The sequence below is a fragment of the Rhamphochromis sp. 'chilingali' genome (assembly GCF_963969265.1).
Source record: "Rhamphochromis sp. 'chilingali' genome assembly, chromosome: 16".
NCBI lineage: Eukaryota > Metazoa > Chordata > Actinopteri > Cichliformes > Cichlidae > Rhamphochromis > Rhamphochromis sp. 'chilingali'.
Window position 1 is genome coordinate 25,980,285 of NC_137943.1, and position 14,192 is coordinate 25,994,476.

The 14,192-nt window shown below is 41.5% G+C and overlaps 1 protein-coding gene across 6 annotated transcripts in view; it reads right to left on the reverse strand.

The window, feature by feature from the left end:
* Positions 1-11,654: 11,654 nt before the first annotated feature.
* Positions 11,655-14,192, reverse strand: part of mtcl1 (microtubule crosslinking factor 1) — an 82,744-nt gene continuing 80,206 nt past the window's right edge. For 4 of the 6 annotated variants that reach the window (XM_080861232.1, XM_080861231.1, XM_080861230.1 and 1 more), the window contains one exon: positions 11,655-12,519. In XM_080861232.1, coding sequence (XP_080717358.1) covers positions 12,316-12,519 — 204 coding nt within the window. In that variant the 3' untranslated portion in view covers positions 11,655-12,315. The remainder of the gene's footprint in view (positions 12,520-14,192) is intronic. The other 2 variants (XM_080861234.1, XM_080861233.1) reach the window with 2 other exon arrangements.

The following is a 14,192-nucleotide window of genomic DNA, read 5'->3' on the forward strand; positions in this document are numbered from 1 at the left end:
TGCTGCAATAGACGTAGGCTGCCGGGGGATTCCCATGATGCATTGAGTTTTTCCTTTCCAGTCACCTTTCTCACTCACTATGTATTAACAGACCTCTCTGCATTGAATCATATCTGTTATTAACCTCTGTCTCTCTTCCACAGCATGTCTTTTATCCTGTCTTCCTTCTCTCACCCCAACCAGTCACAGCAGATGGCCGCCCCTCCCTGAGCCTGGTTCTGCCGGAGGTTTCTTCCTGTTAAAAGGGAGTTTTTCCTTCCCACTGTCGCCAAAGTGCTTGCTCATAGGGGGTCATATGATTGTTGGGTTTTTCTCTGTATCTATGAAGCGCCTTGAGGCGACTTTTGTTGTGATTTGGCGCTATATAAATAACATTGAATTGAATTGAATTGAATTGAACTGTGTGTGTATGTGTGTTTGTGCCAGTGCCATGAAGAAGACTGGGCACATCCAAAGCAAATTACACAGACAAAGGAAGAATCAAGGAGGCACCAAATGAATGGCCTCTTTTTGTTTTTGCTCCTCAAAAGACGGACAGATGGTCTAACTGAACTTGAAGGCTGTTGGACTTTTTTTTCTTCTCAGTTTGTGTTTGCGAGGAAACTTTGAGATAACCTGATTGGGATCAGCAGCAGTCTTGTGTGACGCGCAGCAGATGCGATATCTGTACGCATGTGAAAAGAGCTGAATGGCATAGAAAAATCAGATAAACTGCTTAAAGTTACAGTACTGTGCAAAAATCCTAAGTCACCCCTCATTTCTTTACATTTTGCAAGGAAAATGGAAAACAGGTGCAGTGTTTTACTAAAACGCACAAACACAACAATACAGTATAAAAGTCAAAGTTTGTCAGCATTTACTGTAGCATGACCACCTTTATTCTTCAACACAGCCTGAAATCTCTTAGAAAAGCTCTCTTCTAATAAAGTTGTCTTCAGGAATAGCTCTCCAGGCTTCTTGAGGGACATTCACAGGTTTTATTTGGATGTTGGCTGCCTGTTGTTTGCCGAGATAATCCCACACTGCTTCAGTAATGTTTTGGATTCTTTTCATGACCTATATTATTCCATTGTGTGTTTTTTCCATCCAGGTATACTTTTACTGCATTGGCAGTGTGTATGGAATCACTGTCATGCTAAAAAGTTAAGCCTTTGCCAGTAGGACACTTTTCAGGTGGATCAAAATCTGAACGCTGTCTTCTGGGTTCGAAATTCCACAAATTTGATAAGATCCCCAAAACCACCAACTAAAAGTCAACCGCAAACCACAACGGAGCCTCCACTGTGTTTGACAGGTGGCTGTAGACACTGACTGTTTTACCTCTCTCCTGACCTCCACCGTACATATTATGATGACTTAAAACATTTTGCATACCTCCCCATCCTCAAGGCTTCTTTACAGCTGCCCTTCCACTGAGAGCATTTCCGATTAGGCTTCAGTGAACAATAGATGGATCAACAGTACATGAAGGTACAGGTGCATCTCTCAAGTTTTTCCTCAGTGATGATTTTCAGATACTGTTCATCTGCTAAAGATGTTTTTTTACACTTGTCCAGTTTCCTCAGATTTTTTGAGGACACACTGCACAACATACATAGATTGCTTGTAGGAGAAAAGTAGCCAAAAGTAGCCAACTTTGAAAGACCTACATAACGTCTTTGTATTTAGACAACCCGAAGCTGTTGAAATGTGCCAGTAAAAACATAATATATGTACTGTTTATTTGATGGGACACTAATTTCTCTGTACTTGTTTTTGAAAGCAAAGGAGTCGCCTGCCTCTTAGTATTAGAAGGAATACAGGATTAAGGCATTTTAGCATGTTTCTGATTAAAGGTTTAAAAGAACAACAAGAGAACGATTGATATTTTATGTTTTAGGAATAATACTTTGTAAACACTTTCACTTTTAGATTATGTTTACGTTTGTAAACATAATGCAGCTGTACTCTTTCACATTTCCTGTAGATGTTTTCTTTGGTGGACATTGTGTTTTTGATTCTGCGCCAGCCTGAGCGCCAGCCCTGCTGCTTCAGTTCAGGGTTCAAACGGTTGTCACACTCCTCCACACAAAGGGTCTGCCTGTTTACTCGTACAATGGTGTGTTTCTTGTGGCGCAAATACCCCCAAAAACTTGACACCCAGCCTCAGCCATGCTGCTTCCCCAGTATGGGCACTACGGGTCTGCGGCTGTAGACGGGAACCTCAGGATGAATAACGATGTAACTGAGGGAGGGAGGAGAAGGGGAGGGCCTTTAAGCAAAGCTCTCGCTCTCCATGAATTCTCCTTGGGGCCAAACCTCTCGCTTGCACCGAGTGTGGGGCTTTTTGTACTGTTGGCATGACAACCTCTCAGCTAATGGCACAGCCAGGCCCATTGTGTCACTCATTGTCTGTTCAAGGCCTTTGCGCACAGCTGCAAGCTTGTGCAATTTAGGGTCCAATTTTTTGACAGATTGCATGCTGAACAACGCAGCGTGGAGCCCTCAGAAAGGTTAATGCTGTCAGCAGGACACATGGAAAATGAAGGTAGTTAAGTAAAAGTGAATAAAACATGTCTTTTTTAAAGATTGTACATGCTGTCTTAAGTTTCTAGAGAGCATTTCATTTTATTGTTAACAGGTTTAAAATGTGAACAAAGACAGGGAGTTGCTTAACACTGAAGATGAATATATTCTTTGTTTTTAGGGTAACATATTTAATTTAAAAAGTGGCAGATTGTAGTCTTTGGTGCATTAAATGTGGATGCATCACTAAGTTTCAATTTTCAGTTTTCAGCAATGCAACTGGTTTATTTTAAAACAATCCCAGTCATTTAAAGCCCCCCGAATGTAACAGATTCTTATGAAACAGTAGTACTAAGGAAGAAACAAAGTCCTCTAACCTGAAAACAGGAGATTAACACAGTAAAAAAAGTAGTTCCCAACCACCCCAGTAGGATGGCACAGGAAGGATGGCAGAATGCCCACAACAAATCTGAATATTTGATCATAAGTAAATTGTGCATGATTCCGGCACAGCTCTGTGATATAATAGCACCGTAACATATGGTGTAACAGTCACCGAACAGAAGAATACCCAAATCCAGGAGGTTGAGTAAAACCCACAATCCAAAGCTTCAATCTAGAAACAGACCAAAGTCATTAACATACTGTTTATGTTGCAGCAACTTGCCTGGAACATGTAAAAGACCTTCACCTACAGAGGCAAGACATGCACTAGTGCTAAGAGGTCACAAATGTGAGTAAGGAGGAGCAAGCCCATGAAGGATCAATAAAAACCTTTAAGGGTATTCTTAAACATAATGGAAGCCAATGTAAAAGGGCTAAAACCTAAGTGGTGTGATCCTGTTTTTTTTTAGTTCTGCTTTAAACCGTTGCATCTGTGCACTGTTCAATGATTTTCTGTTAATGCAAGTAAAAAGAGTGTTCTTTGCAATGGGGAACCAGCTGATGGAAGAATTTGTTTATCTATGAGCCGTGATCAAATGATAATAACTTAGGGTTCATCTAAACAAAGGTTAGATGATCTAATGGTCAGGAGTACCTGCATTTCATCAGCATAAAAATGAAAAGAAACACTCTGTCTCTGAATTACATGCCTGAACAGAGTGTACATTAAAAAAAAATAAAAAGGGTCCCATAAATGACCCCTGTGGCACACCATACTCAACAGATGCAAACATAAAGAAATCTATCCAGTGAGATTGAAGAAATTCAGCTGATGGGATTGTAGAAATCACTTAGCACATAGCAAGACTACTGTGCATACACCTCCATCCTTCACGTCTTCAGCAACACATTTTTAAGGCTTTGTCTCACCTGCATTCAAAAAATTACTTTAGAAATTTGTTGGTCTAATAAAATGTTTACATCCGGCAGCACAGCGTCTCTGCTGTCTACAGTCTCTTAAACACTGGGGATTGTGACACTTATTGTCACGGTCTGGCTGGCAGACCGTGGGGATGTGGGGAAGGAGGACCCAGGCGCGGAGCTCAAAGTTCAAGCAGTGCGTTTATTTACAGAGGGTGATATCAAACAACAATAAATCCCCGTGTTTTTCCCCAGACTCCCGTGTCATGTCCTCCAAGTGCTCTCTGCTCCCGTGTCTGCACTCCCGGTGCTCGCTGCTCCTTAAGCCTTCCACGCTCCTCCTGCGGGAAACAATAGCGGCAGCAGTCAGGACACTGAACAATGGCAGGCATACACTACACGACCAAAACCTAAACTGGGTAACTAACGTGGAGTCCCAAGCAATGATCCCACGTCGGTGGGAGCTCCAAGACTCTCTTAAGTAGCTCCCCCGACGAGGCCTGATCAGCAGCAGGTGTGTGGCTTCGGGTGTGGCCAGTCCCCTTGCAGGGCCACACCCTCCAGGCCTGACGCCGCCTATAAACAAGTGCTCAGCCACCCACACACACACATATACACAAGCACAGAGAAGGACTCAGCATCAAGGGGCTCCTTGAGGAAGAAATAGAAAGTCACTGGAAACATGTCTCTCCTGCATCGTACTTTGTTGTTACTCAGACTGTTCATTTACTACACAAACGCTCAGCCATCCTCAGGAGCCTTCGCATAATCAGCACATCTGTCTATCTTCCAGTGGCATAAAATCAGTATCATTGCTTCAGCCCTGCACGTCGATCCCCAGTGCTCAGACTTCTATAAGCTGTCAGCTGAGTCCTCAGACATCAGCTGCAAGACTCCACAAAGGAGAGAGAGCACGAAGCTCGTCTCATCTGTTCAGTGAGATGCACGGAGATTTGAGAACTCAAGGGGGAAATGGCTCTAGACAATCTTTCAGAGACGGCCAGACAGCCGCCGCTGCATTATTCATCACAGCCCGAATGGAAAACGTGGATCTTTTTATCTTTTTCAATCACAGCCAAATGTCAGAGCAAACATTGAAAGGCAGTGTCATTTATAGAAGTGGTTTAATAAACATACACAGTTTTACTTAGCAGACTTCATAGAATAACCTGAACTAATATCACAGCTGCTGGCTGGAAAGAAAGAGAGAGAGGTTTCTTTACAGTATTTGTTTGCAATAAGAATCCGGCTGGAACAGTTACTTTTTTGGTGCTGTGCCATCTCAGTGATAAAATCACATTAGCAGATGTTTGTCACTGAAAATCCTAAAACACATCCAGTGACCTCTTTGATGACTGATTTATTTTTCTTATCAGTTAATTGGAACATTTTCGAGTGACTTTGTAAAGCAGAGTGTCATTTAAGAAAGCGAGGGCAAAGAGAGATACAAACAAAAGCATAAAATCCTGTTTTTACACTAACGTCTGCTAAATATTGCATTTCTGGAGCATAATATCTTAGGAGGTGGTGGCATTAAAATGCAAATCTTAGAAATTTAGCAAAGAATGCTTTATATTTAATTTCTTTGTTCAAGCGGTGATTGCTTTTTTGTTTTTTCAGAGGAGAAATCTCCCCAAAATAAACAACATCTACAGCAAAATGACCATAGAACAATAAAAAAAATGAGCAAATTTTCACACGTCTCACTTGCAGCTCACGTTACTTACCCAGACAGCATTCGCAGAGGCTATAAATTAACACATGTAAACTGATCAACACATGTGGCAAATGCACCAGAGAATGAGGCATAAATGAGTTACAACACAAAATGAGTTTTCGGATGATGAAAAAGCCAATGAATGCCCATCGCAGCCTTTGTTTCCTGCAGTATGCTCTGTTGGTATCTGCACATTAAGTACATTAGCAGTTCCAAACACAGGATTTCTGGTAAATCTTTTCCTGGAAAACCCATCACACAGGATGCGATGAGTCTAATCAAGCGATCGTCCATCAGTCAAACTTTTTTTTTTTTTTTTTTTTTTTTAGCTTTGTGCACCGTGCAGCTCAGTAAAACAAGAAAAGAGTTGTTTACATGTAGTAGAGGATGAGTCAGGATACACAAGGGACACAAACAGGCAGAATTCAAGCCAAACGTGAAATGCATAAATGATGAGACTGGAACAATCTGGCAGCGTAAAGATGGCTGAAGGTGAACATGTCGGTGTGAATGCTGGCACTGAGGTTATTTTACAGGGAAATAGAGGAGTTTGTAGCCATCTCATATACCTTAAAGAGTGAGGCAGGACATACCCTTCACAGGCCACCAGTCTTTCTGTGTTAGTGCATCACAGAGCTAAACTAGAGAGACAAACAACCCTGCACTCTCAATCTTAGAATCTCTATTATATATGAAATGAACAATCATGTTTTTAGTCTGTGGGGGGGGGAAAGTAACCAGAGAGAATCCTACCAGGCACAGGAAGTACATGTCAGGAGGTTTGATTCATGCCAACCACAACCTGACCTAGCAACACAGAAACAGAAATCCATAAAAAACACTTCACTACACTAAAAGCACTAAAAACACAACACTGATCAGCTATTAGGTCAGCTAGCAGGCACGTGTTTGCCATTACAGCCTGATGTCAGTGGAGCAGACAAGGGAGAGGACAAGTTGGTTGTCTGATCCTGCCATAACTAGTATATGTTAATTCTGAAATCAAGCCCAGTATCTATAGTTCTGAACAGTTAATGTGGAATAAATAAAAGCCTGAATTTTTATTACTTTTACTATCTATTAATAAATAGACTATCGTGTATATACACACAATATCCACATGTTAAATCACACACAAAGACACACAGACAGGTTATTTCTATCTTTGATCTTTGGATACAAGGCACTTTGGTTCAGTCCCGCCACACATTTAATTCCTGCTCCCCTACATACTCAAAAGCACTTAAAATCAGACACTGCATGTGTTGATCTGCCTTTTAATACTGCTCCCAAGAAATAAATATTCTCCTGGTTTGAGTCCAGGTGTTTCATTTATTGAGTCTGTATTGAAAGGGAATGTTTTGAGGTGTTTTTCAGCCAGTGCACGTCACCTGGATGAAATGCACTATATGGCCCTAACCAAACAAATGCGCGACAGTAGGAAAGAAATCCTCTTTGTATATTTTACATTTCTCACCTGTATATTGGTTAGTGTTATGATCGTTCTGCTCATAGACATTAAACTAGGGCGGAAAGAAAAATGCCAAACAGACCATCTTGTCCCCTTCAGCTCATTTCAGCAGTAATGTGCATAATACTGGAAATCGTCCTGCCTACTTCAGAGAAATGCTGATCTCTCATCTGAAATTATCAGCCCTGATCTACACTGAGGATGATGAAAATCTCACCCTACTCTACACAAATCGTTTAAATGAAAGGAAAATAAGGTAATGGCAAAAAATCTAACTGAAATCATAAAAATGTATGAAAAACAATCAAACACAGACTTTCAGCTCACCACCACGATGGTAAAAAGCTAAAAACTTCCTCTTCAGCTTGTAATGGCTTGAATATTTAGTAAAATTACCATCCATTTATATCACATTGACCTTCAAGTGATATAAAATTCATCATATGTCAGTGTCTGCTTCAGGATATGTACTGTATTTGGGTGTTACTTGTATTTTGCAGAGGTCACACCCTTCTTGCCGTGGCCGGTGTTTAGCAGCGTGTCTGTGTGTTTCAGCAGGGACTTCAGGGCTGGAGTAAATTATTCAGCTGTGGTGGATTCCTCTCAGGTGGATGGAAGTAAAAGAAGAGCATCTTCTCCTTCCAGCCGCTGACCCACTCAGTGCCATCAGCAGCTCCCAGCGTGCAGCCGGGACGCTTTAATTATTCATTCTTATAACTCAGTGAAAGGTATACGGAGGCCTTCAGCTCTCTGCTTCTGCCTCTTCATCACTCTCTCTTTCCCCTCTCTGCCACCATCACACGCTGTCCCTCTGAGCCAATAAAAGCCCAGTGTTTTCCAGTTTAAAAAAATAAATAAATAAAATTCAGTTTAGAGATTAAATTCTTGAACTTTGTTTGTTTGGAATTAAAACATTGAAAAGTAGTCAAATAAACAAGAGAAGAAATAGGACCTTTGTCTGTATTAGCTGCCAGTCAAGTACTTTAAAGAGCCTGTTGCACTGTACAGGGAACTATTAGGCACATTTCCAGCTCCATGTTTGTATTGTAGGACTCTAGGGTAGCTTTGCATGATTCTCAGTGCAGCCCCCCCAATGTTTAAAAGTAGCTGTTTTAAGTCCTCTCCCTTTAACACCACTTAAAGGGTCTTATTACTGATTGGCTCCCCCTCGTGAGCAGGTAAAAGGCTTGAATAGCAGGTGGGTGGGGCTTCTTGGTTCCAAGCCAGAGCTGTGTGCCTCAGCAGACCACATTAGGGTCCCTATGACATCATGCAGAGATGTTTTATCGCTGACAATAAACACGTTTCCTGATCACTTTTCATAAGATGATAGCAAACTAAAAAAACAAACTACCAGGCTAATTAACAAAATTTTAGGAATAAGCCAGAGTGACATTTGAGAAGATTACTAGAGCCACAAAGACCCAAAGCTATTTTTACCCTGTTTGTTAAACATTCCTGAAATTATAATACTTTTTTTTCTCATTTATATATTTTGTTAAATGGGGTTAGGTCCTGTGTCTTTAATGTATGGAAGCTTGTTTCTGTCACTGAAAATAACAAAAATAAAAACAATTTTCTGCCATCCATAGGTGAAAATTTCAGGTTATCTTAATGTTAAAGTTTTAGTTAGTAACAATTATTTTCAGGTACCCAACATGTAATTTTAATATAACTGTTACGGCCGAGACCGTTTTGGACGAGTGACAGGACTCAAACGCAGGACGCCGAACAGCTCTTAAGTAGATTTTAAGAATAATGTTTAATGTTTCCACAAATATTCATAAACAAAAAGGTGAGAGTAAACAAATACGACGTTCCACCACTGAAACTAAGTAATGATCTGGTCCGGGTCAGAGAGTGCAGATGTTCAGATACGGATTAGGAGACATATGAATATGTTGCTGGTTCAGAATCCTCCTTCGTACTGCGTACTTGCCAAAGGAGGTCGGAGATGACGTAGAGGGGTGAGTAGTCCGGGTGTGAAATCCAAAAAACTCCTGGCGTGGAGGCAGAGAGGCAGGTAGGTAATTCGGGTAATAGCCTGTGGGACTGCCAGATGGTCCAGCATCCAAGTAGGAGCTCTTCGACAGGGGTTGACAGTTGGGTGTAGTGATGTTAGCAGAGAATCTGGCGAAGAGAGATTGAGTACGCTGGCCTTATGAGTCCCCGGCTAAATTACCCACAGGTGTAAGCGATCAGCAAAAACACTGAGGCCCCTCCCCGGGGTGGAGACGCCGGCTCGGAGGGAGACACACTGGCACACACCCGGACCATGACAATAATAACCAAACAATTTGACTTGATGGAGCGCAGACCCATCAAAACTGAGAAAACTGAGTATTCAGTTCAATTAACACAAACATTTTCTTCCTTCTCACTCTCATTTAGGTCATTTGCGCTTTGGTTCTGCTTGTTTAAACTGTAAATGGATGCCCCAGACAAATGTGGACCGGACCCGGAGGTCAGCATATTTGGATGTGGAGTATATAAATATAATGAGAAACCAGAGCTCCCCCTTACATCTACCAACATTTCACCAGTTTATGAATAGGTGATACTGGACACTTAATGAAAAAACGTACATTTATTATTTAGGGATGTTACATCGAGAGAATTTTGGGAGTATTATCCATCCCGTCTATGGAATGTGAGGGAAAAGCACAGGCCTGTGTTGAAAAGAAAACCTTAATTAGGACTGTTCACAACATAAATTCTGCTTGTGTTTTAATATAATTGTTATCCTGGCTTCCTGTTTGCTTCCATAGCAGGATGTGGAGCAAAATAAATTACTTAAGAGCCCCTTTAGCAAAACTGAATTTACAGGTTAGGTGAGTTTAGTCAGGGTATTTCTAGTAACCATATGTGCTGCTCAATTCTTTTTAGAAATATATGTAAATATCAGTTCTTTGTGTTTATTCTTTATTTTTTAGTTGGACCTGGTTAATGTAGATATTTAGTTTCTCATTTGGTTATCCAGATACTCACCTGAGGCAGGTAGAGCATAAAAGGAAGTCAGCTGCTTTCAGAGGGGTCGGTGTGTTGGTGAACTCCTGCTTTAATAATACAGGCTATAGGTTGGTGAATTCAGCCTCATGCTTTGTTTAAACCTGAAGCTACTGCTGTCTGCTAACTCTAACTAACCTGATGAGTCAATTACATCCATAAGTTATAATGGTGTAGAAACACATATCTGTAAACTAGTGCTAAATACTAGTGGCCTCTGCTGGCACTCCTCTCCCTCAGAGTGTCTACACCCCTGACTTGAGTTTTTTGCCCATAAGGATGGGTTACACACACACAAGGAAACTATCTTAAGGCCTGAACTGCTCTTAGTCTTCTTCTTCTTCTCTCAGCTCCTTCCTTTCCAACTCACCAGAGTAAATCATCTGCCTCAATCTCACCCTATCCCCAGCATCCTCCTCTGCCACACCGACCCTCTCAATGCCCCCCTTCACTACTTCCATGAATCTTCTTTGTGGGCTTCTTTTCCTCCTGCCTGGAAGGTCCACCTTCATCATTGTTTGTCCAATATTACCGCAATCCCTGCTCTGCACATGTCTAAACCATCTTAGCCTTGCCTCTTTAACTTTAACTTTAACTTAGTCTCCAAACTAATCAACCTGAGCCGTCCTTCTGAAACACTCTTCTAATCCTGTCCTGCCGGAAACTCCCTTTTGCAGTCAGTCTGAAGTATTCATACAAGAAACTGGTATGCTGGTGTTGTTGTTGTTGTTTTTCTTCTTCTTTTTTTCAAGTTCTTGAGGTCACCACTTGGGTCAGATATGGTGTGTAGCAGCTTGAATCCCCAGTGTGACTCCAGTGAGCTTGACCTTTACTGTTCTATCTAAATAAGGGCAAAATGTCCAAAAAATAATCTCTTTACAGTGACTGACTCTGCCAGGGGTAGGTAAAACAGCAGATTCGGTCCTGCAGACCTTTAAATAAACTAGTGGGGGTAGTAGTAATGGTCTCTGACTTGCACAATAACCTGGGAAACAAGAGTAAGATGGCACAACGTGATGCAAGAGGATTTGACTTCTGGGAGGACACAATCTTCTTATTCGCATTCTCTCTTGTGTGCGTCCCACCCCGACCCGCTGTAACCCTGTGGTCTGCACCATAATCCACACGCACACGGTTCAGGATGGCGTGTTTGCCAAGAACGCAAACTTGGGTCTAACGAAACAGCGCACAATCCATCATGTGCTACAGCTAACGTATGTCATGGAGAGATACAAGAAAAGAGGCGGTCTTGGAAATACACATTCATATTTATTACCATTTAGTATTTACATAGGACTATAGCTCGTTAAGACTTTTTTTGACATAGACTTTTCATTTAAAACATTCATGTTTTCCACAATCCCTTTTTCTTGTCAAAAGAAAAGGTTTTTCCTATCCAATAGTAACAACTGTACAAAGCCAGCCTGATAAGTACAATAATTTACTTAAAAACATCTTATTTTCATCAATGCAAATCATGTGACAACAAAACAGTCCCCTCCCCCAAACAGCTGAGCTGAGCAATCACAAATGACTATAGCTCTTTATGTACATGCACTAAAGTGCTAGTATTCATGCAAATATTTGACCCATATTTATACAACTGCCTTCCAAATATGCATAAGGTTATTATGTTTGTTGTCACCCATCTTCTACATGTCTATAGAGTCAAACATTCATCTCAACGTAAAAATAAAGACGGACACGAGCATCAGAAATGACATCATGTGTCTCCGCTTCAGACCCGGTGAAGCAGAAGTTGTTTTTTTGTTTGTTTGTTTGTTTGCTTCCTTGTTTTTGTTGTCTTTCCTCTCCTTGAAGGTAAACAGAAAAGTAAAGTGAAGCTTTAAAGGCTGGCAAAATAAAAATAAATAAAAAAAGGATTTAAAAAAAGTTTGCATGAATGTTTATGGGACAGCGATGAAGAAAAATAAAAATGTAAACACAGGAGGAGTTTTTACCTGAAAAATAGGTTCACACACACACACACACACACACACACACACACACACACACACACACACACACACACACACACACACACACACACACACACACGTGGGTGATGGTTAACTCAAGTATACAGGCACCTCTTATGGAAACCTATTTTTCTGTATGTTGTCTTTAAATACAGTACATTCCAGGTTCTTAAAAAAAAAAGGTTCTGGTTCCTTGATGGTCAGCTGGTGCTACTGGTTAGATCCCAACCCCTCTCTCAGGCTCCTCTAGAGGGAGTCCATATGTTTGGAGGGGGTTTTCTGAGGTACTGGGTCTGTTTAGGCAGAGGTGGAGGAGGAGGTAGAGGACGGCTTTACGGCGGCTCCTCACCCTCCAGGATGGTCTTCCGGTGTCCCGGCGGCGGGAAGGTGAACCTCCTCTTCGAGCCCTCGCTCCACTTTGGGGAGGAGGAGGGGGAGCGTGCGGCCCAGCGCGAGGGGGGTCGGCGGTTGGCCGGGCGCGCCGGTCTCAGGAAGCAGGAATCCAGAGGCGGAGCCACCGGAGAGCGAGGCAGGTCCTGCCAACGACAAGGAGCTGTCAGAGAGGAGCAACGGGGCGCCTGCAGCCATTTGCCACCGAGGAAAACAGGAAGTGAGGAGATTCATACAGAAAGATGAAGGGGAGCGAGTGAAAGAAAGCGAGCAAAGGTGCTGATGTAGAAGTGACGTGCACATGAAACAAAAATAAGGAGCAATGTAATGAAAGAATTTTAAATGAAAGCCATTTCATGAGGAACTTTTATGTTTTCACTTGTTTCTTACTTTATTCTTGTTGCAGTTTTCTTTCAGTGGATATAAGAACTTCAACCCCTAACATACTGCTCCTAATGCAGTTTTTAGTCTGACCTGTTCTGCCTGCCTTATCTGAAAGGATTTAACTTAAAACTCATTTTGTTTGCTTGAAGCTGGAGCAAAAACCAGCAGGTCAGCCTTTAAATAACTTAAATAAGTGACAGACGTTTAACCTTCTCACCTAACAGGAATGTGCAATCTGGTGAAAAAGGCAAACAAACCAAGAAAGAAAAAAAGGTTACATAGTTACTGCAGACATTTAGCTACGGAAGCAGACAAGAGTCAATTTGAGCAGCTGTTTCAACCTTCCCTCTGCCACTTAATAGCACTCAGTTACTCAGGGGACACAGCAGCTAATGACCCACACCTGCTACCACCATCACTGGTTGAGCGAGCAGTGCAAGCGCCTAACATCACTTCATTTGACACATTTTAAAGAAGCTTCTGTTCAGTGATTTGTTATATTTGGCTGGTACACTGGCAAAACACAAATGGTATGACAGATATAATTTAAGAATTCTCCGCAATCAAGCATCATAACGTTTGAGTCTCTTGGTGTTTTAAAAACCGACTGAGAAACTGACAGACACAGTACGGTAGAGACTCATTAAGGGGAAAGTAAGGCCACCTTACTGCCCAGTCTATTTCCAGTCTAATGAGGGCTTTACTTTCCAAACTGAACATTATATTATATTCAGTAAAACTTAAAACCAGCAAATCTAAACTTATCAGAGAAGCATTTACTGGGGTCTTAGAGTACAGGAAGTGAAGGTCTATTTTCCCATAGACTCCTATTCAATGTAACTACTTTTTGCAACTGGAGAAGCCACCCCCTGCTGGCCATTAGAGAGAATACAGGCTTAAGACTGACAGGCTTTATAATGCAGAAAACATATACAGAAACACTGAAAAAGCCAAATCCACGGTTCAAAGAAATGTCTCAGGTACACTAGAGTAAAAATCAGATGCCAACCTCCACGTGGAAAAAAACAAGAAAACAAAACCAACTGGTTACCTAGAGGTTGACAATTCTTGTAGGTGACCACTTTCAGTTACGAGGTAACTGCACACAGGTTGCCTGGTAGGAGGCAAGCTGTCTTCAAATAATACATTTGTCCAAATAATCCTACTTGGACTGACTATAGTCGCTCACAGACTTAGCAAAGGTTAGCAAATAATTGCTGTCTAATTTATAAATGTAGACAGATTGCCAACATATTGCAGTCACTCTAATTCTGTGACAGGTCTCATGAGGAACTCAGCTGGTTGCCAACTGGTTGTGTTCTGGTCATATTCCTATAATATAATCAGAGCATTAAATCACTGGATTGTCCAACAGATGGCAAAAGATTTATCATTTTCCACATTAAAAAAAACAGAAACTTATAATCTTCTTTCA